At 33.5% G+C, this 27604-nt stretch overlaps 1 protein-coding gene across 2 annotated transcripts in view; it reads left to right on the forward strand.

The window, feature by feature from the left end:
- The window catches only part of LOC117155921 (uncharacterized), a 227783-nt gene that overhangs the window by 142130 nt on the left and 58049 nt on the right, over positions 1-27604 (forward strand). The window contains exons 2-3 of one of the 2 annotated variants that reach the window (XM_033332421.2): positions 16841-17279; positions 26281-26514. In XM_033332421.2, the coding sequence (XP_033188312.2) occupies positions 16841-17279; positions 26281-26514 (673 nt within the window). The remainder of the gene's footprint in view (positions 1-16840; positions 17280-26280; positions 26515-27604) is intronic. The other variant, XM_076620960.1, reaches the window with a different exon arrangement.

The following is a 27604-nucleotide window of genomic DNA, read 5'->3' on the forward strand; positions in this document are numbered from 1 at the left end:
ATAAAATAATTTGTTTCGGCTTTTAAAATTGTCATAATTAAATCCAATATTTATTCCTACTTTTACCATCTATTCCTCTAGATCTGTAACGATGGTTAATGTTGAAAGTTCATAACATTCAAACGATTATTATTAACAGGAATATGCTTGTATCTATTGGAGATCTTCTATTTCAGCTCCTAATTTTTTTTATAACTAATCTCATAATCAGATTGCAGATTTTCATGCAAATTAATATTTTCTAAATGTTGTAATATGTACGTAACGTAACATTAATGTTTTCTAAATACTATAACGTGTACGTTTCATTGGATATATCGTACAATTTTGATTATTCCGTACCTTTTTCCATATATTTATAAACTTCCCATAAATTACATATGTTACATGTACATTATATATACAGTATAAGCATTCGTACAATAACTTCACACCTTTAACATCGTGCGATTTTATCATTACAAAGATCCGTATCGTTCAGCACGAACTCTCAGTAAGCAAACTCCATGCACTAATTCAACGAAAAGTTAAACGAAACCGCATTTCGTAACCACGACGAAACTCGCCAAAAATATCGCAACGTTCGAGCCACGAATATCGATTTATTAAAAGCGATCGACGACTTTCCATTACGTTAAGGTATCGCCGTCGCGAATCGCATAACTCCATATTCTTATCGCGAAGATGAAACACATCCTACTACATTATGGTACTTTGGAAACTCGAACAAGTTGAAAGATCGTCGTTCATGCCGTGGAAACTTCTAAAGCTGCGGATTCTCGCTTGGAGCCTGCTGGCATCAAAGACGCGAGTTTAGGCTGCGATCATACGATTGTTGAAGTAACAAATTTTACGGCGGTCGAGGATTACAATTAGTCGCTTTTGTGTATAATTTTTTACATTTTACTCTTTATAGGATCCACTTATATTATTACTGAAACTATGCTATGAAACAAATGTTACGAGTCATAGATGTATCATTGTGACTTTAATCTTTTTAACGCATGTCAACGAATCTTGTTTGGGATTTATTGAAGTACGAGCTGTTGAATATATTTCATATCCTGCAACCTACTAATTCCAGATTCTCTTGCTCAAAAAATATTCGTACAAAGACGCAACTAAACATAAAAGGACAAGTATCATGGATCACAGATAAAACACTAGAGCTGCTGAACTTTGTTTATATCGAGAGATTATCTCTGTTCATAAATACTCATAATATATTGAGTTAGCAAATAATTGTTTCATTTGCCGAATAACTAACTTCACGATCATTATGACGATCATCAAAGACACTGGATCCATCGATTGTCGTAAAGAATTCAAGGTCACTACAAGATGCATTTTATCCATCGGGTTTGCGTCCTCGCGACGCACCGCGCAAGGATTTTCGTTCCTCTTCCTATGTTCCTCACCGCGAGAGCAGGGTTTCCTTTTTCTAACGAAGCGCCGAGAAAAGTGGGAGCGCGTAACTTATTGTTACTCTTTATGGTAGTCAGACGTGATAAGAATAACGCCTCGAGGAAAGTGACAGTCTAATGCTCGTTTTGCGATAGCAGTTTAACGTTGAGCTTTCCGTTTCTCCGCGTTTGCCTCTTTTCTTTTTTTTGCAAAGGAAGGAAAATTTTTCCAAGAAATAACGGTGGCTCGGGGTGCGTGTTCATTGTCATTCGTTTCATGGAAATTCTTCGCGAGAAAGAGAACTTAATCTGGCTTGACTCATAGATTTCGTGTAGCTACGTGAAAGATTCAGAAAGTAGTTCACTGTTTCGGGGTAAATACGATCCGTCACGAAAGTCTACGTACATCTATCGAATTCTGTGTATCTGGCTTATTCATCGTTTCTTTCTTTTTAATCAATAAACTGATAATCAAGAAATCAAGAAAAATGTACTTATCGTGTATTTTCCTGTGATTTTCATCATAGGTTTAGGTTGGTGACATGTATAAGGTTTCGAAAGTAAAGATGAATTTAACTTGTTCGAAGCTCTAAATTCTCTGAGAGAAGACTGAATAGATCAGTTTTCATGCTTTGGAAATCTTCTCTGCTTTCGCAATTTTGTATAATTTTTTGTTTCGTGTCAAAGAGAAAACTCAAGGACATCTTTTTATCGTATTCGTTCGAGTTAACAATATCATAAGACTCGTATTAAGTCACTTAAACAAACGGCTTTAACTTATCCGAGCTGTTTCATCTTAAAATTGATCTTCTTTATTGAATGTTATTTACAAAGATCTATAGAACGGTTTTAATTAAAGAACATAGCATGATATGATATATTATATTGAAAATATACAGACTGATAGAAGTAAATATAATAAATAGTGATATCTAACACACAATTCATATATAATTTCATATATTGATACAAATTTATGAAATATACGTACGATAATTAAAATTTCAATTATAAACAAATTTAACAAATATATTTAATACTTTAATATAATAAACATAGCAAACTCAGTAAAATATATTATCTAAGATTAATCCAAACAACATTATCTCCACATTTTGTCAAACTAAAAATAAACTCTTCTATCTGAATCTTTTTATTACAAATATTATCAAACTAATAGGATAAGTAATATTACCAAAGAAAGATTTCAATCGAGAAACAAACAGAATTAAACTACAATCACAATAAACTGCCTTCCATTATGTATTCCATTATAACAAGATGAAATTCCAATAGACCGTTACTTCGAATCACAATCACGCCATAATAATCCGATATAACTGAACATCGGAGTGGAGAGAGGAATAACGTGGAGATTTCACGCATAACGTGTTAATTTTAACAGATCGTGAAGCCAATAATATCACAATGGGGTCTCGTTCGTGCATAAACACCGGCATCACCGATATCTTTGCCGGAATGACGCTTTCTTCTTATCAATTATGTTCATAACACACATTTTAGCATTATCGGTATTACGGAGCTCATTCAGTCTGTCATACCAGTTCGATGAGTCAGTCGTTCCGACGCCAGTGAAGGCCGATTTTCATGGGTCCATCGTTCATTGTAACCTGTGTGCCACAGTTCGTCTACGAATGAAAACATTTTGCATCAGGTGAGATAAACGCCTGTCGTCCTCTCGTAATCTCATTTGCCTATCAATTTTTGATCTAGGAATTTTTTATCGCAAGGAATTCCGTGTAAATCCAGCGTTAAGAGTCGATACAAACGAACGATTTTGTCGGAATTGAAATACAATGAGATTCTATATAACGTGATAGTCGTACAGTGACTACCAAAAGTATTCGTCTCTTCAAAGTATCATCTGTTATACATTTGTATACCAATTAACTAGATCCGGCTAGAATAAATTTCTATCATTTTCTGTACATACTGTGACGCGTTATACGAAATATTATTAAAATTTTATTGATACTATAATGAGACTGTTGATAAAGTTTGGAAGAAATTCAAACGTATATATAGAAATTACAACAGTACATGTTGATGACAAAGACCACATAAAGAGGGATGCAAGGTACTGTTTCACATCTAATAAATCGTCACGATATGCATTGCTATCTATACATTTCATGTTACGTGTCTCCCGCGAAAGCGCTCGAGAAAAAAATCGTTCGTCCGCATTAAGTCTAAGAATCTGAGGATCGTTGCAGATTACAGGGCAATGGCGAGCCGGTAACGACGCTTCCAGTTAGCTCGTTTGCCTTATTCTAAAGTAATTCCACGAAGGGAACGATAATCGCGGTTTATTACAATCATTCTGTTGGACTGTTCGTCCGAGGACGAAGGTATTTCTCATCGAATCAAAAGTAGGGAATATTATTACACCGTCTCCAGTGCAGGCTTAATGATCTGTCCATGTAATTCTCGATGAAGCTTTTTGTACCTTTTATTGCGATTTCACGACGTATTTCTGCGGCTCGTAATGAAATCGTTAGTTTTAAATTAGAGAAGCATTAGGACGTCGTGACTGGTGTAAGCGATAGGCGCCGTAAATTACGGGAAAACTTGTTTTCTTTGTCTTAACGAACAAATGGATGGATGTTTGTTCTTGGAATTTCGTTATTCGCCTTTTATCCGATGTCGTAACTTAGAGACATGTGATGAAAATAGATAATAAATATCTTGCATGGAAGCTTTTATCGTACCGATGATCGTCTGCTGCATTGAGTTTCGAATAAGTAATTTCGTTCTCGACTGCGAATAAAAGGAAATATGAGCTGTAAATCTTCTAAGAAGATATTATTCTGATTATAAATTACAGAAGTAATGTAGTAATATGATCTATTATACGATCGTATAGTGTATCAGATATAGAACAATATACATACAGACGTTATGTCTAGAAACTATAGAAATTATCGATTGTACTTAGAAAAGAAGTTGTCATAAATATTACAAAATATTTTTTTTCCTTAAAAGCAATAAGATTATTCCAGAGGTATATCTAAATATTCCTTTGATTATGATTATCCAATTTATCACAGTTTTATTTTACTTACATTAATTTCCCGATTACGTTGCAAATTGTGAAATTATGCTTCGATATTCCAAGCTTCTTATAAATCAACAAATTCGACGATCCTTTCTGGCCATAAAATAGTAATCAGAGTAAACCACAAACAATTGGAAATTCTCACGCAATAATTGGAAACGAGAACCAAGAAATATCGTTAATATTTTGGCCCGCGAATACTAGCGTTCGCAAAAGCGCAATACCGCGAGGCGAAACAGCCAGAAGGTTTAGTCGTTGGTTTCGAAATCGAACATTGGGAACCGATTCGTAACGCGACACGCTCCGCGAATATTATTATTTCTACGTGTTAACGCGACACCACGGTCCGGTCATTTGCATAATACGCGTAAACACGAGAGGCTGGATATTTCGTCGAGCGTTGTTTAATTATCCAAGGCGATACCGCGGCCACTGCCTTTGACCTATCCATAATAAATCCACCGTGGACGCTGTTTAATTGCCATGTAAATGGATTTTCCTGGAATGGTTTCAGCACGACCGGATACGCCGTGGTCCGCTTGATTGGGAAGCACGTGCTCCGCATAATGCGAATTGGCTTACGATCGAGCGCGACCCATCTCCATTTATACGCGCCATAGATTTTCGTCTTCGAACGACAGTTGACTGGAAGAACTCTTTTCCCTTCTTGTCAGTCAGAGGACATCCCTTGTTTTCGTTCCATTGCTCTTTCGTATCGCTATTTTCTATGGTTTATCTTTACGGGTTTTAGATTTAAGGGATTTTCATTGGAAACGAATTGAACGAAGATCGTGTTGATGTTGAGTTGAGATAGTGAACTACGTACACTACAGCGGAACTCCATTTATCTGAATTTGCCAGGGAACAAACAGTTTGTGTAATTGCAGTTCATATAATAGGAGCTCACCAATTTCCCCCACTAACTATTATTTTTCCTTCACACAATGGGAGCTCGCGTTCTGGTACGTGAATTCAAACAGCAAAAGTTCGATTAATCATTAACTAAAATTTCGTTCCGGTGAATCGAATTCTACCGCGCCACTGCAAAATATCTGGGCACTTGTTTACTTTTTACAGAATATAATTTAAATAGAAAGCTATAAATTATCTAGGTAAAGATGATATTTCAAATATTTATTTTGTATTTAAAAATATATTATATCGGCTGTTTCATATTATTATCTGTTTTCATTCAGGTGACAGATAAAATTCCCGATATGGATTAATATTCGTGTTTATAATCTTCATTTAGATAATCGATGAAAGGTATTAATATTTTCGTATTCTTTGTAAAAGCAAATATCTTTGCTTTGTACTTCGACATACGATAACGCGTACTAAATCGTTTCGAGGTTCCATTTACTTTCGCAGATCATTTTCGTTTCATTTCATCTTCCCTACCCTTCTCAATCATAAGATCACAGAGGTGTGGGCGATTTTAAAGAGGAACAGTTTGATCAAAAAATTTTACGAGCGAACAATCAACGTCCCTCTCATTCTGTTGATTCGACAGTGGCTAAAGTTGCGGGAAATTCTCGTTCGGGGTAATAAATTTCAGATCAACCATCCATCCTTCTGTGAACTTCTTTTTAGAACGCCAATAATCTTCGACATCGACCCAGATTCTTTTTGTCGGTCCTAACAAGTCGAATATTTTCAACGTTCCAACACTAATTCACATGTTACCTTTTTTTTATATTTAACGCGAGACTATATTAAAATTGTAGGTTGAAATTAAATACACAATTTGATATTAGATGCTACTATGCAAATTAATCACGAGTATCTTCTTATTTATCTAATAGAATAGAATATATATATAGAATAAAATAGAATATAAGAGTATAATTAACCGTAGGTTAGAAATTTCATGTTCTTTCATGGAATAAAAAATTTATTTGAAAATTATAGTCTTCCAACGAATGTTCAATGATTTTTGTATTAATTTAAGAGAATCGTCTAACATTGATCTCAGTAATTTCTTGGACCAAAAGCACATTTATGTTCGAAAATTATAATGTTACGATATGAATATTCGAATAGTGAAATAATTTAGTAAGATTCTGTAACGTTGATAATCTACGTGATGAATTTTGCATAAGTAAATTGAATTTTGATCAATTGCATATTAATTTTTGGTATTCAATTTCGTCGCGTTATAATGTTCTACTGCACGCATGAATAATATGCATAATGGATAAAATCATTGCAGATTATTCTACCTATAGCTTTACAGTCAAGTAACACCTCATCGAAGGATGTAATTCAATTACGAATCAAGTAAAATATGTATATAATTATATGAAATATAATTGCTTAAATACTAAACGCTTAATTTCTATTTGACTGATAATAATCGAATGTTTCAATCATATTGAACAATTAATTTTTCAATAGCGTATTAATTACAGTATATTAATCCACAAAATTATCTTGCTTAATAATATAAAAAATAATTATATAGAAGTTTGAATATAGAATTATAAAACGGAAAATATAATACGTGGAATTGGGCGAGTAAAAGAAAATCAAAATTTTCTAACGTTTTACCGCTAACATTAACCGCTACATCGTAAAATATCACTTTCTACTTAGCGAATTGTGTGCGAAAATTCTTTCCCCGCTTAAGGGTTTAATCCAATTCAAAGCTACAGGAAGGCTACGTAAAAGTAGAATTTATCCTTCGCAAGAAAACCGTTATCATCGACGTTCCTTATGTTTTCCGCTCCTCCGCAATAACATAAATTTCCAGATAACAATATACCAGACTAAAATACGGTGTCTATCGCGTTGAAGCACAGGAAGTGTGAATCGTCCTTTACCAGCTCACCCTCCTATACGGCAGCCTCTTTTCAAAAGGTGACGCTTATCTCGGAATCGCAGTAAGTACGGATGAATTTAGACGTCGTAAAGTTTTAACCAACGAACTGGATCCAATGCTTATCGATTGAACCTGACCTGGATATCTCCTCTGTCTCTGTCCTGTCTTGTATCTTTGAATCCGGCTAATCGAGAACAAACGTATCGTGAATGTACCGTTCTATCGTGTGCAAACAGTTGTCTACGGTCTAGCTAGATGCTTCTCAGATATGTCGAATGAACGTACCGTGTCTGATAACAGTTAAGCTCGTAATTGACTTTTGTGATCCAGTTAACAGACGGATGATGCGACGTTCGACGTTTTCGGTACAGTAAATTAGCGTCTTGTTCAGCGTCCGTTTAATCGACAACATTTTCATTCGAAGCAAAACGACCGAGAAGAGGAACGATCGATGCATATTGTGGCTCATTCATCATTCTTAGCGTTTATCGTAAAGGAAAGTTCGATTCAATGAAAGAGTATATCTTTTCGCATTTTATTTGAAACGATAAGCGAACTTTTGTACATGCACAGTGTACAATGGCGAGAATACAAATAGGAAATGACTTTATACGAGAATCCAATTCCATTCACTTTGCGATTGTTATTTGAAATAAAAATTTGAAAGCAGTCTTGTGTTTATATGCTTGGAAATATAACAATTAGAGGCCTGATATTATTTGATATTATTAATTAGAACTCTGTATTGTTATTAAAAATACATACAAAAATATATTCATCCGCTTGCCACTATACTTTCCATCGCATTTTACTATTACATTACATTTATCTATAATGCTAGGTATTGATAAGAGCTCTTTCAGGATACCGATTTTTAAAAAAACATTATCCATACGTTTGTCAGTATTGTATCTTTTAAAAAAAATTCCATTCTCTACTCTACTTTCCCAAAAATTCTATGCGTATCATAGCCTTTGCTTCATTATTGGAGATTGGTCCGCTATTCGTTATCGAATCGTTAAAGATACTCAAAGCAAGAGAATATTCGATTATTTAAACAGAGAATAATTGACAGAGGGACTTTAGTAATCTCTGAAATTTCGCATTTTTTTTTTCAACGTTGCAGATTTGTAGTAACGTAGTTAACAATTCTTTGGGGTAGAAACGTTCTTTGTAAAATAATATGCGTTTCATAAAATATGCACTTCATAAAAATCACAAATTTGTTTCAACAGTATGTTGTTTATTATATGAACGAACCTTCGACAAACTTATACCTATAATAAATAATTACTTTCAAATTCTATTGTAATCATGATAATCTTGTGCCTTTACAGTATGAACGAGCATTCATAAAGTTTCACGAAGTATACGTAATATATTCATCGAAATTTTCTGCAGGAAATATTCAAATACTCGCGAGTTGCTGTATATATTTTATTTCAACATAACATTTTCTATCACTTTCTTTTTTCTCCATAACAGCAACGAAATCTAAAGCATTAGAAACAGACCTCGGTTATAAAGCTGCGTTATCCCTTTCAATTATTAATAATATCGATCTGCTTGTCCTCGATAAAAGCGTAGCATTTAAAAAAGCTATGTATATACTTACGTATAGTACGTTTTCTCTTTGACTGCAACCAGAAGGAAAAACTGCGCACAAAGCCGCGAAGGTTACCTTTTATGGTCATCGATAAAAAAAAAAAACGCTACTTCGTGATCTATTTAACCATCTATACAAACAGATCGTGCATAAGTTACAGCTGTTAGTGTTAGTCCAGAAACCAGTCGTACCTCATGCTATCCATTTAATAATGAGCTCGTGAAAGCGCAAATACGTCTAACGCAACAAGAATTTGATTATCACGTTGCTAAATATGTATATCGCATAGATAGAATCACATAAATTATTTGTAGCAATTCATTTTCATTACACTCGCTACATAATAACATAACGTAAATGGTTATGGTAGAAGGAGTGTAACATTCGTTTCTTGAATGCTTTACTTTCAAATCTGTTTAACCAGCGAGCATTAATAACCATAATTATAATCCTATAACGCGAGAATTCCGACTTTTAGACGATACAAATTATAATCCGAGTTTTTAATGCTTTTATACGAAGTATTAGATAATCGTACGAATTAAACCTCCGAGTAAATTAAATTGAAGATGATTAAAATGATTAACAATTTATAGTAATATTCTGATTCTAAATGCCATTACACTAATTCTAGAAACTCTGTATTAACAATTTTAAATTCACGTATTTTCCTATTTTATGTAGCAATTTGTGGCATTCCGGTTAGTTGAATAACAGAAATCATTTTACAATTATATTTGTATTATATGATTTCTAGACGCAAAAAGCTTGAATTTTACTCGAAATAATATCGAAATAAAATAAAAAGATACATATAGTAAATAAAAGAGAAGCATAGAACAGATGTTTTATAACGTTTAAATGTTAATTATTAAACGTAACAGAACGCTTCATGCATAAGACGTTAATATGATGTATTAGTACTGTCAAAATTGTATTGTACACACGAAAGATAGTAAGTAACGTTATTTATTTGCTGTTCTATACCTATCTTGTTCAATATCGATATCGTGAATAATACTGCTCACTAATAGTCGAGAAACTCGATTAATAGAGGCTCTATTGACAGTAGGGAATATTACCTGCAGCAATACCAAAACTATGTCAACATTAAAATTAATATGCCTGGATGCAAGAAATTATCGTAACTCTATTAGTTGATCAATGTTTAGGAGTTTCTTTAAATTACTAATAATTTAACACGACATTCGAGTGAATGATTGTGTTATTATAAATGAATTATTACGTAAGAAAGGGACGTCACCGTAGAAACCTAGGAATTACAAAAAATTTTACCAAAGTAAGAAATTTTGCGATGACTAAACATAATACGTTTAGTATATATTCTCCTTATAATTCAAGAATCGCAAAAGAAATATTCCTATCTCTTCTTAAAGAAACAACCGATTCATCATTTGTTATTCGGTACAAAATTTCACGAATCATTATTTTTCGCTTTTCAATCATATTACATCTTCGCAACTATAATACATCAACATACCAACGTCGCTCTATCACTTTCGACCATTACTATTCCTCCCAACGCGTAATCATTATAAATCATACAAATGAATATTATTACTCCTTTGGATAGCTACGATAAAAGTAAGTACATAGCTATAGAACTTTTTCGAATTAAAAATTCTAACAACAAGAACGTTGCTGATACCTTCTTTTTAATTTTTCCCTCTTCTTCTTCTTCTTCTTTTGTTCTTTCTTTGCTTCCCTCTCGCGAAATTACAGTTCGCGACAGATCGTCACGCTCGTTTTTCGTTTGAAAAACGTGGCCGAGCCTGTCTCGCGTAAGTCTGATAGTTAGAAACTCATGCGTTATAAATGAGTCATGCACTGGTGAGGTGCAATTACCGATGCAACGGTGGTTTCCGACGCACCGTTCGACTTATTTTCCTTCTCACGCGTTTACGCACCGCGGACGATTTAAAATCACCCTGTCAACGCTCTGTTACGAGTATTCCCTCGCGACTTCGGGAAAAACTCGGGATACTGGTGTGCAATTAAGGTAAAAACTGTGTTAAAACCTCTGCCAGTCAGGGGAAAACAGGGTTCTTGTTCCTTTGTCGTCTTTCATAACGGTTCACTCTCGTAGCTAAAACACTGAAATTATCATTTTTCAACGATTGCCACCGATAGCGAAATTACTATCGCTATTGTTTTGTAACGTAAAAGGATAATGTGTATCACGTGAAATATTTTTTTAGTGTGGCAATCACTGTGTTTGGTAATTGTATGCCGGCAATTTCGCCTCGTATAAGTAGATAATTCTTTCTGCATTGCCTTTTGTAAGCTTTTTTGCCGCCAAACATAAATTCTTGAGAACTCTGTACGAGACTGTAATTATGGTAATGAATGTGACGAAACGTTGACAAGAAGAGAGGAAAATTGATACGGGCCTGGTATAATACGAAATTGATTTACAACGGCCATGAAAATTATGCTTTTGCGACGTGGATCTCTTCTATGCTAAGGATTCTTCGGCTTTAAACGGATCTTAACAAATTATAGAAGATGGAATTGAAGGAAATTGGAGGAAAGCAAAGAATTGAATTACTTGTAGCTTCAGGAAGAGAGAACGATTGTCTCTTAGTCTACTGTTCGTTTTTAGTATCCTCCCCTCTTTCTCATAATATTTTTTCATACACGGTATTTTAATAAAATTGTCGCATTTTCATAAATATCGGATGAACAATTTAAAAATATTCTATGTATTAAGACAACATTTGAATGGGTGCAAGTTATATTAAACGATTTGTAGATATAAAAGATTACTATATTGAAAAGGTTTATAATCGACTGTATGTTTTGAAAATTGAAATTGATTTATTTGTTTCCTTCGGGATCGTTTAATTAAACTATGTATTTATCCCCAGAAAGTCCCAGTTTCTAATTAGAATTTCGGAGCACTCGAAACTTTCTTCCTGTTTCTGCATAACGTGTCATAAACTTACGAGAGCGCCGGAAGTCAAACTTAAACTTGGAATTGCAAAGTGATTTGCTAACTCAAGAGCATGTGTAACCTTCTCATTTTAGCAAATTTGCGATACATCGAATTCGGAAAACTGAATAAGAATTCTCTCTACGGGCAATTTCCGAATGAAGTGCTATAAAAATATAATTACTGAAATTTATTTCAATTTGCTTACTTTATTCGATTATAAAAATAGTTAATAACATAGATTAAGTTTTGGATAATATAAACGATCAGTAAAGCGTTAACGTTTAAAAATTGTTGGAGTTAATTATGATTTCTGTCAACATATATATTTTCTACGTAGGTAACACTTCTACGAACTAGTGCGAACGCTTTCCGGAGTATTTCCTGTTTGCAAATGTCCGAATGCAAGAATAACTTTCTCTTTGAGCTATTCACTGCCCGTATCTTCATCATAGTACACAACAAGCATGACGTAATTTCATAAGTAAAAATTTATGAGCGTTATTTCCCGAGAATCATAATGGTCGAGTTATCTTACCATTTTGTCCAATTTTGGTCGAGAAGAGATAAAATAATGTTTGTTAATACTGAAGCTATCGGCCTGTAGTATGTGCATGTGTATGTACTCAGATGCATTAGAATAGATAAACTACATAGTCCTATTACTACTACCAAGCAAGTATAATCATGTTTCCATTTGAATAAAACTCATCATTACTTTGGTCTAAAGCACCCGCGTGTTTGTGATAAAATAAAAAGTCTGAGATACATTATTAACTTAATAATTTTATCTTATAAATTCGTAAATTAATATAATCCTTTACAGAAATATTAAAACTTACGAAAAGTCTGAAATACGTCACAGTAATGGATATAGTAAATGGAATGTTAATTAAAATACCACTGATATTTTTCCCGAAGCCTGATAGTATCTAAATTTTCCACCTATAAAATTCTATCTATAAAAATTATAACGAACCGAATTCAGTAATTTTATCTTACAAATTTAAATTACAAATTTTCATAGTCCCTCATGAAAACACTAAATGTACCATTTACAAAACCATAATCGTTCAAAATGAATCGACAACATTCAAATTTCCTATTGAAAAAAATATCGACGAACCGATCTCGCAAATTTAATTTACAAATATGTACGGTTCCTTGTAAAAACTCTTCCACTTAGAAATCCACGATCTTTAAAATAAATTGACAGCGTTTGAATTAAATATCCACTAAAAAGACGTATACTCCGGCGATGCCATTAATCAGACACTTGAAAAGCAAGTTAGACGCGCCTATCGCAATTCACTGGAACGGGTTCTTGAAACGCAGCCGATTCTTTCGTCGAATTAAAAGTTGGCTGCAGCAGACGCAACAAGCAGCGCGCGGCACCGCTTTCAATTATTCCTGCTCCGTTCGATGAATGCGTGCCTTAGCGTGTGCGCACGTGCGTACGCTCCACGTCTGTCATTAATAATACAGTTATGCAACGAGGTTCGTGCGCCATGGATATTAGTATCTCGCCGCAATATCGTGCAACGCCTATGAATCGAGCTCGATAAACGCAGCGTTAAAGGTATGCGCTTTGAACGCCGCGCTGCGTGTTAGCGCCCTTAAACGATCGTACGGAACAAGGAATCCTATTATTTTCTGATATGTTGAAAATACTCTGTTGCGTTGTTCTCTCTCGTGAATCGTAGGGAGGGCAATTTAATTCGATCGAACGATAGATAAGGTATGTACGTTGATCTGAATGATAAGCTTTGGATAAATTTTATTCCTAATATAGAGATAAATTAAAGAGAAGAAGTTTGAATGATAAATCGTTTTCTTTCTTTAATATTGAATAGTACAACTTAATTCAATCGAATGATAATTAAGGTGATTCGTGTGACTAGACGTGGACAAATTCCGTTTGAAATTAATATTCGAAAAATAGTAAATGGAAATAATTGATCATAATTGAAAGACAGTTCGTGAAAAGTAATTTCAGAATCTGCTGTTGTGACGTTCTTTTTGTCGTTAATCGTATTTAGGGCAACGTAATAATCAGAGCCACAGATATGATACGTAGATTCGAAACGAAAGTTAGAGGAAAAGGATTATATCTTGAGATAATGAGTGTTTTAACTTTAAAATATTTCACAGATAACACAGAAAGTAATTTCACTTTATGTCAAGATATTAATATCGAATAGTCGGTTCGAATAGCTGGTCTTGCCAAAATTGTTCTTAAAACGATGCACAGATTCTACAAACGAAATAATTAAAATTCTAATCCTGGATGAATATATGCCTTTTTATAATTCCAGATTTTCTTTTAAATAATCCTATTATCCTTCACACTTTTCAGTCCATATGCTTCCGTCCCTCATTTTTCATAACGATCCTCTCGCCTTTTTGGACGAAAATGAAAAATCTACTACGCCTACTGGCGTATCTCGTTAAAACGTTTACTTTCACGTGAGCTCTTCCAAATGAGAATGGCGTCATTAAAGAGAGTTGAATAATTAATTTATCTCGATATGGCGCTTCTTTACGTTGAATAATATATTTCAAGTGCTAACTTTTTGAAATGAATCAATAATTAAATGAAACATGTTATATGTATTTCTTTCATTAATTAGAGGGTATTATCTATCTTCATTAATAAGGATTCTTAAATGCGAGAAAGAACGATGCTTTTAAATTGTGCTTCTTCGATCGTAATTATGTTAAAAAACTATTATAAAATTCTCTTCTAAAATACGATACAAAAATATTTGTTTTACTTAAATTCGTTCGACTGAATTTATCGTAGACTTTGATTTATGCAATTGAAAAAGTATCTGATAAAGTCTAGGAGAAACGTGAATAACGTAAAAATCCTATAAATAAAATTAACGATATTCACAATAAATGAAATGGGATTCTCGTAATGACGATACTGGTGTATAATAATAAAATGAATTGCATCTTGAATTTAAATTCATGTGTCCAAAACGACCGCAGAAATAATATAGTAAGAAACAATTTTAATACGAATTAAGCCGTCAACATATTCCGATGACCCTATCGAAATGCTGGCTATGATCCAGGCCCATTCAAAGCGCCAAAGGAGTTTGATACCGACGAAACAGATTGTGAGGAACGAACAATCAGTGCACTGTTACTGACATGGAGTATTCTCGGAATGCATCTCGTAAATTAGTGCTAAATAGCTTCCCAGCTTTAAATCGTCTGTAGCTATGGACTGAATACAATATTTAAGATAAGGAGCGATATTTTCCACTTTGTAAATAATTTCCAAATGATTTTGTTTACTATCTATAATTTAAAACACATAACATTTTTACTTGCCAGTCATTACGACAGTGTTATTGTCGTATTGTTATTAATTACTAATAAATGTAATCGCGTATGTTTATATGATCATCCTAAATAATTGTTCAAGAGTTTCTTGCTTTTTTTTTTGTTTGTTTGTAATTATGGCATTAAAAATGGGAAATTTTTTTGCTCCTGAATATTTGATACGTAGACACCTTCCTAATTAGGCAAAGTAAATATAAAATACAAAAACATCTTTTAAGACTTTTAATAAATAAACGTATTAAAAATAAGAAGTACATATATATATACAGCTTAAGCGTACAATATTTGAGTGTAAAGTTCAATACACTCTATGACGCAGAATAACTCTCACTCTCAATTCCATTCAGCTATATGTGTATATCTTCCACACACTACATACCTTACGCTTATACATTCCTTCTTTCTTTATTTTATATTCTCTCTCTCTCTGTCTCTTACTCTATCTCAATCTTCTACTCGTTTCAGACAAATTATATAGACATTACCAAAAGACATTCAATCACATTCAGACAAAAAGCTCAAGCATTTTAATTTCAAGTACTCTCGGTCCTTCATTCCTCTAACACTTGAAACTCATTGTCAGTTATTATAGAGAATTACCTTTTGCCAAATTTCTTTTCCCACGTAATCCAAAGCTACTCGACCTGCAAATCGCAAAATTATACCGCGAATGTTTGTGTAAATTCGCATATTTTAAACACACACAGCTGAAGAACTGAGATTTAAGCGAAAATCTGCTTCATCAGCTAAATATTATAATCAATCATTCTCTAAATATTATAGCGAATTACTCGCTGGATATTGTAACTAAACTGCGGATATACATGTTTGCCAATTTTTTGCGAACAAAACTAAAACAATAAGATATATTCGTTAGGGAGCTGTTATACTTACCAAATACTATAACGTGTAACTGTACTCCGGATATCAATATTTACATTTACTATTTACATATATAAAAACGAATGACCTGACTTCGATTCAACAACGAACAGTCTAATCTCGTGAACCAGGGAACATGAAATTCTAGCTGCATATTGCTCCCATGACGTAAGCAGCCACTAAGATAAGATTTTTCGACATTCATCCCCTAAGGGGATGTGGAAAAGAAGTGGAATGTGTTTTTACGGATTCCTGCATGTCCCTTAAGCTCTATGGGATTCATAGCTAAGTTTATAAGAAATATAGTTTTATATATTTTTACGTATTACCTGCATTCCGCGTATTTTCGCATTCCTAAATTCCTCATAGCTAAATGCATAAAATTCCGCACTCTGATTACAACAAATTGCACATTAAGTACTATAACGAGTCATTCGCTAAGCATAACGAATTATTCACGATATATCTTATCACTCACCAAATATTCTGTTTTGAACATTCCACACGTTTCTCCCCATTGAATCGCATCCTATCCTCCGCCTTTCAATTTCTCCCCGACAATTTGCTTCTTAATTCACCATCCACTCAATTCCCTCCTAAACACTCAATCCAAATCACCGCAAGAACCGTAAGAAAGAAAAGCCTGTAACGGTTGTTCGCAAGCATTCAGCGTCTCAGCGCCGATATCTATGAACCCTGAACGTCACTGAGCAGCGCGTAAAACGGAATGGCATGATTGTTGCAGGCGAGGAAGTCGTAACCGTGCCTCCGGCGAGCGGAGGTCAGGACAGTTGGAAAGTGCAGAGGCTTTCGTTGAGCGGCGAATCGCCCAACAACCGTCGTAAAGGCTGTCGTCCTCAACTGCAGCCGGGCAGCAAACGTACACGGCCGGCGCCCGCTACACCGGCGTTATCCTGCAAGGTCAATGCCAAGGACATCGACGAGTACCTCGACTGGCCGAACAAGGAGAACACGCCCGGAAATGCCGTGAACGCTGCCGAGGGGACGACACAGGCACAGATCGAGAACGACAGTCCCAACATGGGGTCGAATTTGAGTCGGCACAATGGAAAGGGCCTCACCGGCCGTAGAACGCAGTCATCGGGAAATTTGTGCGATCCCAAAGGGAAATTGAACAGTATGGGCAAGATACTAATGCCGTGTTCGAGCGCACAGAGAGAGAGGTGAGCATGATATTTTGTAATTTTTGGATTTGGTGTTGAGTAATCGGAGTAATCGGTAATGGTTTTATTATTTTCGTTAATATTAATTATTAATAGAGTCTCCTGTTGTATGGGCTTGTTGTTGTTTTATTTTTGTTAAAAAACCTGAATGAAGCTTTCAAAACTTTTAAGGACGGTCGGTATATTCGGTCGATGTCCTGGGATATTTATTGTAGATATTGAACGTACTTTTGTTTGTAAACTAATCCTCTGTTTGATCGTACAACGCGTTCTACTTCAAAATTCTGTGTACTGAATTTTCCTGGTTATATTTACGTTAATGGAATTTAAACTTTTTATCGAAAAGTAGTGAGTCTTTTTTATAGTGTCGAGTGTGTACATAATCTATGTAGGGCGGTTAAGAAAGAACTGAATGTTTTAAAATGATCTAATGTTTATTTAGCTCACATGCAAGGAAGTATAAATAGAATTAAGTTTGCTTATGAAAAAAGATTAAATACATTAAATTCTCTTGAATTTTCTCGGCCTGTTTGCTTAGTTTTTCCAATATTGAACTATGTGCGCACTGCTTTGACGTCAGACATGCTTTTCCCAACAGTCAAATACCGAACCAGTATTCTCAAATTTTCGCATAAAATTGCTATTCACTTCATCCATTTCTTCCCTTAATGTTTCAAGATTTTGATCTCTTTTATACTCCACTGTTTCACTATGAAAACTCTTTCTTCCGTAAGATAAACATTATTTCAAATAATACATTAATTTTCTGAACAGCTGAAAAGAACTCTCTGTTTAATACCAAAAAATTCTTAAAACTGGCGACAGTGTAACTTATCTCGTTAGAAAATATTTCGATTTAAAACATTCAGCCTTTTTCTTCTCCATTGCGAAAGTTTGTATATCTTTAAAATAATTGTCGTTTGAAATAGGTTTCCTGATAATTTAAAAATGGTTGGATGATAGCGATCGAACAGGATAATTAAGGTTACTGTATCAATTGTCGTAACTAAGTAGTAATTCAGTGCTAATTGAGCTTGTGCTTTAAAGTATTTATTTCTTGAGAGTTTTAGACCAACTTTTTTAACGATTGGCAATTACTACTTTAAACGCTTTCGTATAATCTAGAGGATCTTAACGGCTTGTAATTTAATATATTACAACAAATTAACGTTGTAATTTGCAAACAATGTAGCGGAGAATATTTCACCAAGTTCCATGAAAAATTTTTCTGCTTTATAATAAAACAACAAATCCATGGAATTTTGATTGAATTCCTCGTTTGAACTTCAGCTCGCATCAAATATTTATTTACGTCGTTTCAATATTTAAATGCACAAAAAGATATAAATTATTTATGTCATTAGATATATCGTTGAAATAATGTTTTACGCTGAATAAGAATAAAATTCTAATCCTATTACTCGTAAACAACTTTTTAACTACGGAGCAACATATATTTTCCTTAATATAACAATCTACTTTTCGTAAAATATCTAATAAATATGTTTATTTTAATCAATACTAACAAACGCAGTTAAATTAAACAAAAGCGCAAAGAAGATAATCGACGAAGAAGCTACAGACGAATTGATAAAGGAAACTTCTGTATAATTTTCAACCAGTCAACCGAGCGACTTTCGAAAGAATTATAAAATTAATCGAAATAACATTAACAACGATCATCTTCGGGAATTTAATCGAACAAAAATCTCGGAATGTACGTACATAGAAATTTTCGTGCACTCTAAAACGGAGAAAGAAACGCTCGACGAGAGAGTAAGTGATTTTTCGTGTTTCTAATTCGGTCGAGTTCTTCTTACCGTGCCAAGAACAAACAGAATTTAATTTAACGATAAAGTCGGTGGATACAAAAGGTCTGAACGATTGGAGGATATAGAAGGAGAGGAGATCGGTTCGCGATCGATTCTTTCGCAAGATATTCCCAAGCCGCGTTATCGAGCTTAAATGGACTATTGATACACTATTGCCCAAACATGCCAATTCTAATTAATATTCAGTCAATGTTTGCCTTACGTTCAGTCATACAACATGGGTTTAACATGCTCGTCGATTCTGTCTCGATCGTGTTAGCACGAGAAGAACGTGATCGATGAAAACTAATGAAATGTACTTACCGAATATCTTCTTTGTCCACTTTGAAAATCCGGAACGGTTCTATTAAATCGTTGCATAATACAATGTCGTTTCTCAACGTGATTTTATTTTTTTGTTTAATCATAAAAAGATCCGACAGTTGTCTTTGCTTGTACACTATTTTGCACGGAAAGCTTCAAATTATTATTTTCTTCGTTAATTTAATAACAGGAATTATATTCTAGCAACGGTATAAAAATCAGCTTCAATTTATTCAGCAGTTTATTATATTATTTTTCACGTTAAAATTAAAAATAACGAGAATAAAACATTTATGCATTAATCACCGACTGCATTTATTTGAAAGACTCGGTTTGTTATATCGTTGTGAGTTCAATAACGTCAAATAAATATATATGCTCCGGATATAATTACCAATTACCTTTCTTTTCATTCTAACAGTCTTAGCGAAATCGTATTCCAAAGTTAAACGATTACTTTCGATCCCGGTCTACTTTACTCGCAATTGTATTTATTACCTACACTAATTAAACGTTTCAAACGCTTGTATCTGAGATATTTTACCCTGGTATTCTCGAAAACGTATTTCCGAATTAACTTGGTCCTTTTGACAAATTTCTTCATGTACATTCCCGTTACGCCGCGTTCTTCGTACGCTTCGTATTATCACTTGATCATCCGACATAACTGAATATGCCAGGTTAACGTAGTTAGTTTTTATTGCGTGGAAGAATTTTGTAGGCAGGACAAAAGGGGATTTCACTCGTGCGAAACTACCGAGGCATTCGTTTTGCTCAACTATCTTTACTGCCTCATCTTCTGGATGAATTTAATTACAACGCGCTTCCGCCTACAGTTGTAAACTCTTTTCGAATAATGTAGTTCGCAGTTTAACAGGTACGGAATTTACTGCCTTCGATTCTAGAGTAACCGGTAGAAGGAAACCAGTTCGAAGCGCTTTCTGTTGCGCTTCATTTAAAAAAATGATAGAAACCTATGGATAACTTTCTCGAAGTTTGAATCAATAGTGTAACGATAGAGAAAAACAACTTTATTTGATAATAGATAAATTTAACAAAAAATGGTATTCATCTGCTATCACTTTAGAAATATTGAAAAAGATTAGAATACGACTTGTAGAATAGTCTTTTTTATTGACTTTTTACTGATCTTCTCTCGTCCATGAAAACTAAAGGACAGAGAAAACATATTCATTAAATATCACAAGTGAGACTAGCAAAATATCAGATATTGATAAAATATTTCTTAAAACAGGTTTAATCTATAGACCGTGAATAAAAAATAAAAGCATAACAGATTGACGTTTACAATTTCAGAAACCACTATAATTGACCATTGACTGGGCTCAGTTGAAATCCTAGATTGAATTTTATAATTTTTTTGGCTCGATCCATCTCTTTTAAAAGCATTGACAGTTGCAATGTTTGATAAGACATATTTACGTTATCTTGTGCAAAGGTGGAACTAGTAGTAACGTATAATTCAACAGCAAAGAATTTGTCGCGATATAGGATAAAGTATTACGGTAATTTTTCTGTTAGACGTATCACATAATGGGACGACCTTTTTCCAACTGCTATGCGTGGGTTAATCTTGTATATTCCATCTTGATTTTTTGTATTGTGACCTCGTTCTAGAATATTGATGTGTGTCTTTTAATTTCAATTCTTCATCATATGGCAAGCACCAGTTAACCCCAGTTACTTTCAACCCCAGTGAACCTTGCTAAACATTGATAATTAGATAACGTGACAAATTTGTTTCAAAAGAAACCATTTCGTTTGTCGACGTGTGACAAAAAATACAGAAACTCGAAGGGGAACTTGTAGAGAGAGGATATTTTATTTAAACAAACTATCTATGTAATTACTAAAATAATATTGATTTCGTAGAATCACGTGGATTTCAACGTGAATTTATGAGAAATTTCTACGAATCTATTTGACAGAAGCTGTTATAAAAACAGTTATTTCCATTTTAGAAAATACAACAGAGCAAAAAAAACGGCACACCTATACAAAGAGAGTGTCTTGTTCATATATGGACGATTGGTTGAATAAAGTTTATGAATTTTTCGACTGTTGTTCTTTTTAATTGTGGCAGTTTTGTATAATTTGTAACTAGTTCGATAAAAATATTTTCACTTGTAAAAGAAATTATTTGCAATATCGTATCGAGGCGTGAATTTCAATTCTGATTATAGAGCGGAGAAACACTTAAGCGATAATTTTCAATTATATGGATCGTGATCGTGTAAATCGTGATTTTGTGAAGCGAAATAGCGATAACAGATTAATATATTCATTTTGCGCTTGTAATTATCTCACTGCTCTGCATGAAAATTACAAAATTAATTGCATGTCGATTACTAAACATGAACTATTCGATATTAATGAAGATGAAATTAATGGCTACACGTCAACACTGAATCATCTTCGCATAATTTGCTTTGTATTCAAATCTTGCAGCATTTTCATGTAGCTGGTAAATAATTTTTCAGCAGAATCAGTTACAAATTAAATGCTTCTAAAGATGTAAAAAGTACGTTACCCTTTAAAGATCTTTGATATCATTGCAAATTTGAAACGTCTTTCATTTATAAATAAATATTTCCTTCTCTCGTCTATGAAAACTAAAGAACAACAAAACATATTCGCGAAATATCACAAGTGAGACTAGGAAAATATCAGATACTGATAAAATATTTCCTAAAGCATTTTTAATCTATAGACAAATATTTTCCCGCTGTGAATAAAAAATAAAAATATAAGCGTTCAAGGAATAAAACCAGTGAAATAATACGAGCCGATAAAATATTTTCTAAAGCATTTTTAATATGTAGGCAAATATTTCCCTACGCTTTATACAAATTAAAAAGATAATACAAAATATTCCAAAATTATTCGACAAATTAAAAAATCCATTCAGATCTCATCTGAGAAACTTCTGAAAAATGCTTTTCACCTCGGCTTAAGAAATAGAAATGAAAATGCCCGGAGTCATCCAAATTAGCTACAGAAGAGGATAGTAAATAGTAATAAATCAAGGTTGAATCAAGGGAAACACTACTCATAAACGGAATTAAGCGCGATGCTGTCGTGGATTCCTCGTTACGAGGTAGTGCTCAGCCTTGCTTGAACAACCAACAACCATGGAGTATAATGTGGCATAACAGGTTAGTCGCGAGATAATTTAAAGTCCCTTTAAGGTCGGTCAGTCGCGGAACTGGGGCGGTTTCCATTAAATCCTCGTTTGCACGAAAACGGATGCGAGCTGCGAGGAAACAGGGATGAACAGGGTAAAAAGCAGAGAGACACGGGTTAAAAGGTGCACGAATCTTGATCTCATTTGCGTAAGTGCTGTTGTTCAACATGCTCACGATGCAACAATATCGAACGACGTATGAAAGTACTTTTCTTCTTGACGATTCCTTTATGTGAGAGAACTATTGAAGTGAAAGGAACCTGTAGGAACAGAACCGTATTGTATAGGATATTTTAAATAAAGAAAATACGAGTACAAATGGATCCCATTTATGAAAATGACTATGCTACGTGTTGATTTTAAGATTAATAGGAAATGTTAATGTAAAATATAAAGTACAATATATGTTATATTATTAAAGGATTACTTCGCTTTCTCTGTTACTGAACATTCAAAAATCGTTTGTTAGCAAAGATTAATCTCTAGATCTGTAAACCATACCAATTTCCTTTCTAATCGATTCTAATTTATTCATCCTATTCCGATTTATCCGATATCTGTTACTCAGTGCCCAATACTTTCGAAACGTAACTTACAAATTCTTTAATTGAATTACAAGAACCGACAGCAATCAGATTCCAGAATACAAATCTTCTCATTGACCTGAAAGATCAACGAAACAGCTACGAGTTTAAATAGCCATAGCGAATAATGAACACGACATTGGAATGTTAGAGAAACTTGTCACGGGCACGTCATAACGCCAAGTAAAATTATGGTCGATTAGAAATGTCTACGCAGTTTTAAACTGTATAATTTGTTCTTGAAAATTCCCAAGGTCTGAACGTCCTCGCGTACGCTTTACAACGGATATATTGTAATATTGGAAATGGTGTCACGTGCAAACGGCGCGAAAGCTTATAACACGTAGTTTGTCGTGAAACCGCTCATCGTGTCTGACAAGCTGCGTAACATGTAGACACAATCATGACGTGAAACGAAACTGAGATTCGCAATTTGTCCCTTTATGAAAATTCTTTTCTACGACTGCACCGTTATAATAATATAGGGGGGTTAATCGTAATTTCGGTCAGAATAGAAAGAATATTGTGACAGATGATAAAAACAGTTTCAAAGAAACAATGTTAAATACAAGTGTAATATACAGGGTGGTTGGTAACTGGTGGTACAAGCGGAAAGGGGTGATTCTACGCGAAAAAAGAAGTCAAAAATATAGAATAAAAATTTTTCGTTCGAGGCTTTGTTTTCGAGAAAATCGACTTTGAATTTTCGCTCGGTACGCCTACATTTTATCACGTCTCGTTATAACGGATCTCACTGTAGATCGCTGTTTCGATGGAAAAATTAAAAAAAAATTAAAAAAAAAATTTTATTCTATATTTTCGACTTCTTTTTTCGCGTAGTATCACCCCCTTTCCGCTTGTACCACCAGTTACCAATCACCCTGTATAACAATTATATTGCACCTTCTTTGTTATTCTTATCTATTACACTATTAGTTAATTAGTTAAGTAATGGTGAATATTTAATACCGTTAAATTTTAAGGGTTAATTCTTCGATGATGGACAAGTTTTACTTAGAATAGAAGGAATATTATGACAGATTGTAAAAATAATAGTTTAGGAAAAATGTTATATGCAGGTGTAGTACATCACAATTATATTACAACTTATTCTTCGTCATTGTTAGCTACTGTTTTAATATTAACATACTAAAGATTAGCGCTATTTGACAATTACAACGAAGTGCATAGGCAATCAATAATCTTATTGATATTACCACTTATTGATTATACCACTAGAGAAGAAACGATTCCTTGCGTATCTTTGATCTTCATTTTAATTAATTCGAACAACGATGGTTCTACTCTATTTTCAAAAATGATCGTTTTGCATTAATGCAAATATGACACACCCGTGCTACGACTATATCTGATAGCATGTGACAGCCACATGCTTTATATGTCACTTGTCAAGATTATGAACTGTTAATATAAATAGGGTGGCGATAATGTCAGAAATTTATCGCGTGACATTTGTCGGTATGTTTATGAGTTACTCTGTTTTACAGACAAATGGAAATTGAAATTTAATACTTATGAAGGATAAAAAATAACGACGTTATGATCGTCAGTATTTTGCGCGTTGATAAAGTTTAAAATTAACTTCAAAGTGGCAATGTCTTTATGCATGAATGGATACGACTTTGTGTCGTAATCGGATGAAATTTTCATAAAATTGACAAAATTTAATTAACGTAGAACAATGAATAACAATGAAACATTTCATTCTCTTTCATAAATATTCGAACTTTTATTGTTCTGCGAAAAATTCTGTAAAAAAATATTAAAGATTTTCCGTAGCTTCCTTTATCTGAAATTCACATTAGAATTAATCGATTGATTAATATGAAATAAAAATATTGTAATGTTATTATTAAAATCAGTCATTTTAAACTGCTATACCCATTGTAATTAAATTAGAAATACAAAAAAGTGATGAATATTTTTAGCCAATTGGGAATTGCTCTATTGGACGTTAACATTTTGTAGTAGATGTTTTCTTATGGAAAAGAAAAAAGTATAGCTTTGTCGCCGAATCGAGTCTCCGCTATTCCCACTGTATGTTAAAACGAATCTCGTATGTACACGTACCATCTAACTCAGGAAAGTGAACAAACACCGAACTATGTGAATTATGCAAACATCGACAATGCGTTTTCCTGCAACATACGCTTTTCTTGTTTAGTCTCAGGTTAAATATCATTGTTTGAATTGGATAATTGGTTATTTCATGTTTCACGTAAAGGACGTGAACTATATTTGTAATATGATGCAATATAGGACACGATATATATGTGACAAAATATCTTAAACATAATACGATATTAAAATATATTATTAGTATTATCAAAGCATATTACCGAATATATCTAGATTAAAAAATATGTTCAATATAATACCTCTAATATCCGGCTGTCCCATGAGGAAATAACATTTACATGCAAAATGTAATACTATAGGGATAAATATTACAGAGATAAATATTTGTGTAAAATGACAGGATATTTCAAGTAAAAATTATAAAATAAAAATAATTAAAGTAATAGCTGTATTCGCGTAAATGAAGGAAAATTTGTTCGTATCATTCCATTTATTTTGATAAATAAAATCTGCGCCTGGAAACTAAATTTCAAATTTCATACATGTACAGTAGAAAAATTAAATTTTAATTACCGCAATCTTCGTTCATTTTAATTATTTGATTATACGAAATCTCATTTATCTGTTTTCATTTTTAATTCTCTGAATTACCAACATTCCTAATTGCTAACCGCAGCATACAATTTTCGAATAAAACACAAGGTAACTTTTGATAATGATAATTTAAAAATAAAATAACGAAGATCTTCCTACTTCTTGTATGCCTCACGATATACGCATTATTACTTTTGCATGAAAATGTTAATAAAATTCCAATTTCGTTATTTCATCGTCTTTGTTATCATACGAGTCTTATTTTAAATTAATGTTAAATTATTAAATTGGCGTATTTTATTTCATGAAAATTTAGATTGACATTTGAGCCATCTTATGCCTTTTTCGCGAGACATTCAGAACAAGTAACGGCTTCTTTGCAGATATAAATTCTGTGGCTCGTTGCCCAATCATCTAGATGACAAGGACGTGCTGGACGACGATCCAAAGGAAAATAATAACGTAATGACGGATACTATCACCGGGAATCTTGGTGGAACTCTACCACACAAGAAACGATCGTTGGGCGTACATTTTTCAGACGGTGGACCAACTGGAACTCTGGATCTCGTGAAACATCGATCGCAAGACTCTCTCGATGAAAATGATCCTTGGAGGTATGCCATCACTCACTTTTGCACACGATTTCCTTAGCAGTAATGGTATACGCATATAGATCAAATTTAGAGCAAAATATCTATGCCGATTATCGAAGAATATTGAAAACGAAATATTATGTTTCGTTAAAATTGCAGTTGAAACGAGCTGAAATTTGTTGCATACGCTACAGCACCTGTCTCGTAGAGTACTTTAGCGAATTTAAAAATATATGACTAGGTTTTACTATAGTTGTTGAAAAGGAGCAATTAGGGTTTCTTATTAGTGTATTGTATGACGTATCAAAAGTAATATTTGCGGTTACGCTAGTTCTAGTATATTACAGTTGCGTGTAGAGTTAATTAGAGGAAGAAATGTATGTAGGAATGTTGAATAAATGTAACGATACTATTTAAAATCCTAAAATTAAAGAAACACATTTTGGTTCCATTTTTCATTGCAACTAAAATCATATTAAAATGGCAGATATTACGTAAAAGTGGTATCGCAGACCCGTAATGTCAAAATTGCAGCATTTACGCAATTTGCATAATAACTGTGCAACTAGACGAATATTGCAACAACGTGTATAAACGAATGCAAATGGCAAGGTATCTACTTCCTAGCATTTCCGTAAAAACTGACCGATTTTTCGAAAATTTCATGGAACGACATGAAACTTAGATAATAAATCTTTTAATGAAATTTTATCCCATCATATTTAAATTACTTCCTTATTAAACATGAACGTTAAATACAAGAGGATCTTCAGAGAGCTCGTTAGAAACATACGAAATACGAAACACTACTTCATTTTTCGTTTTTCGAGAATTTTTCGCTCAATTGACACCACGATACTGTACGAATTACTCATTCTGAAAAATCAATTTTCTATTATACTAATCCTATAACAAATATCCGACCTTGCAAAACTATATACAATCTATGCAAAGTTTAGCACCTATTTTATATTCGTTAGGTAAAATTCATTTATTATACTAATCTAACGAATGTTCCATCTTATTCGGAAAAGCTAAAAATTAAATCGATGGAAAACTAAGAATAAACCGAACAAAGTAAAGGGAGAAAAGCACGACAGAACCGATCGTC

The sequence above is a fragment of the Bombus vancouverensis genome, chromosome 8 (assembly GCF_051014615.1).
Source record: "Bombus vancouverensis nearcticus chromosome 8, iyBomVanc1_principal, whole genome shotgun sequence".
Taxonomy (NCBI): domain Eukaryota; kingdom Metazoa; phylum Arthropoda; class Insecta; order Hymenoptera; family Apidae; genus Bombus; species Bombus vancouverensis.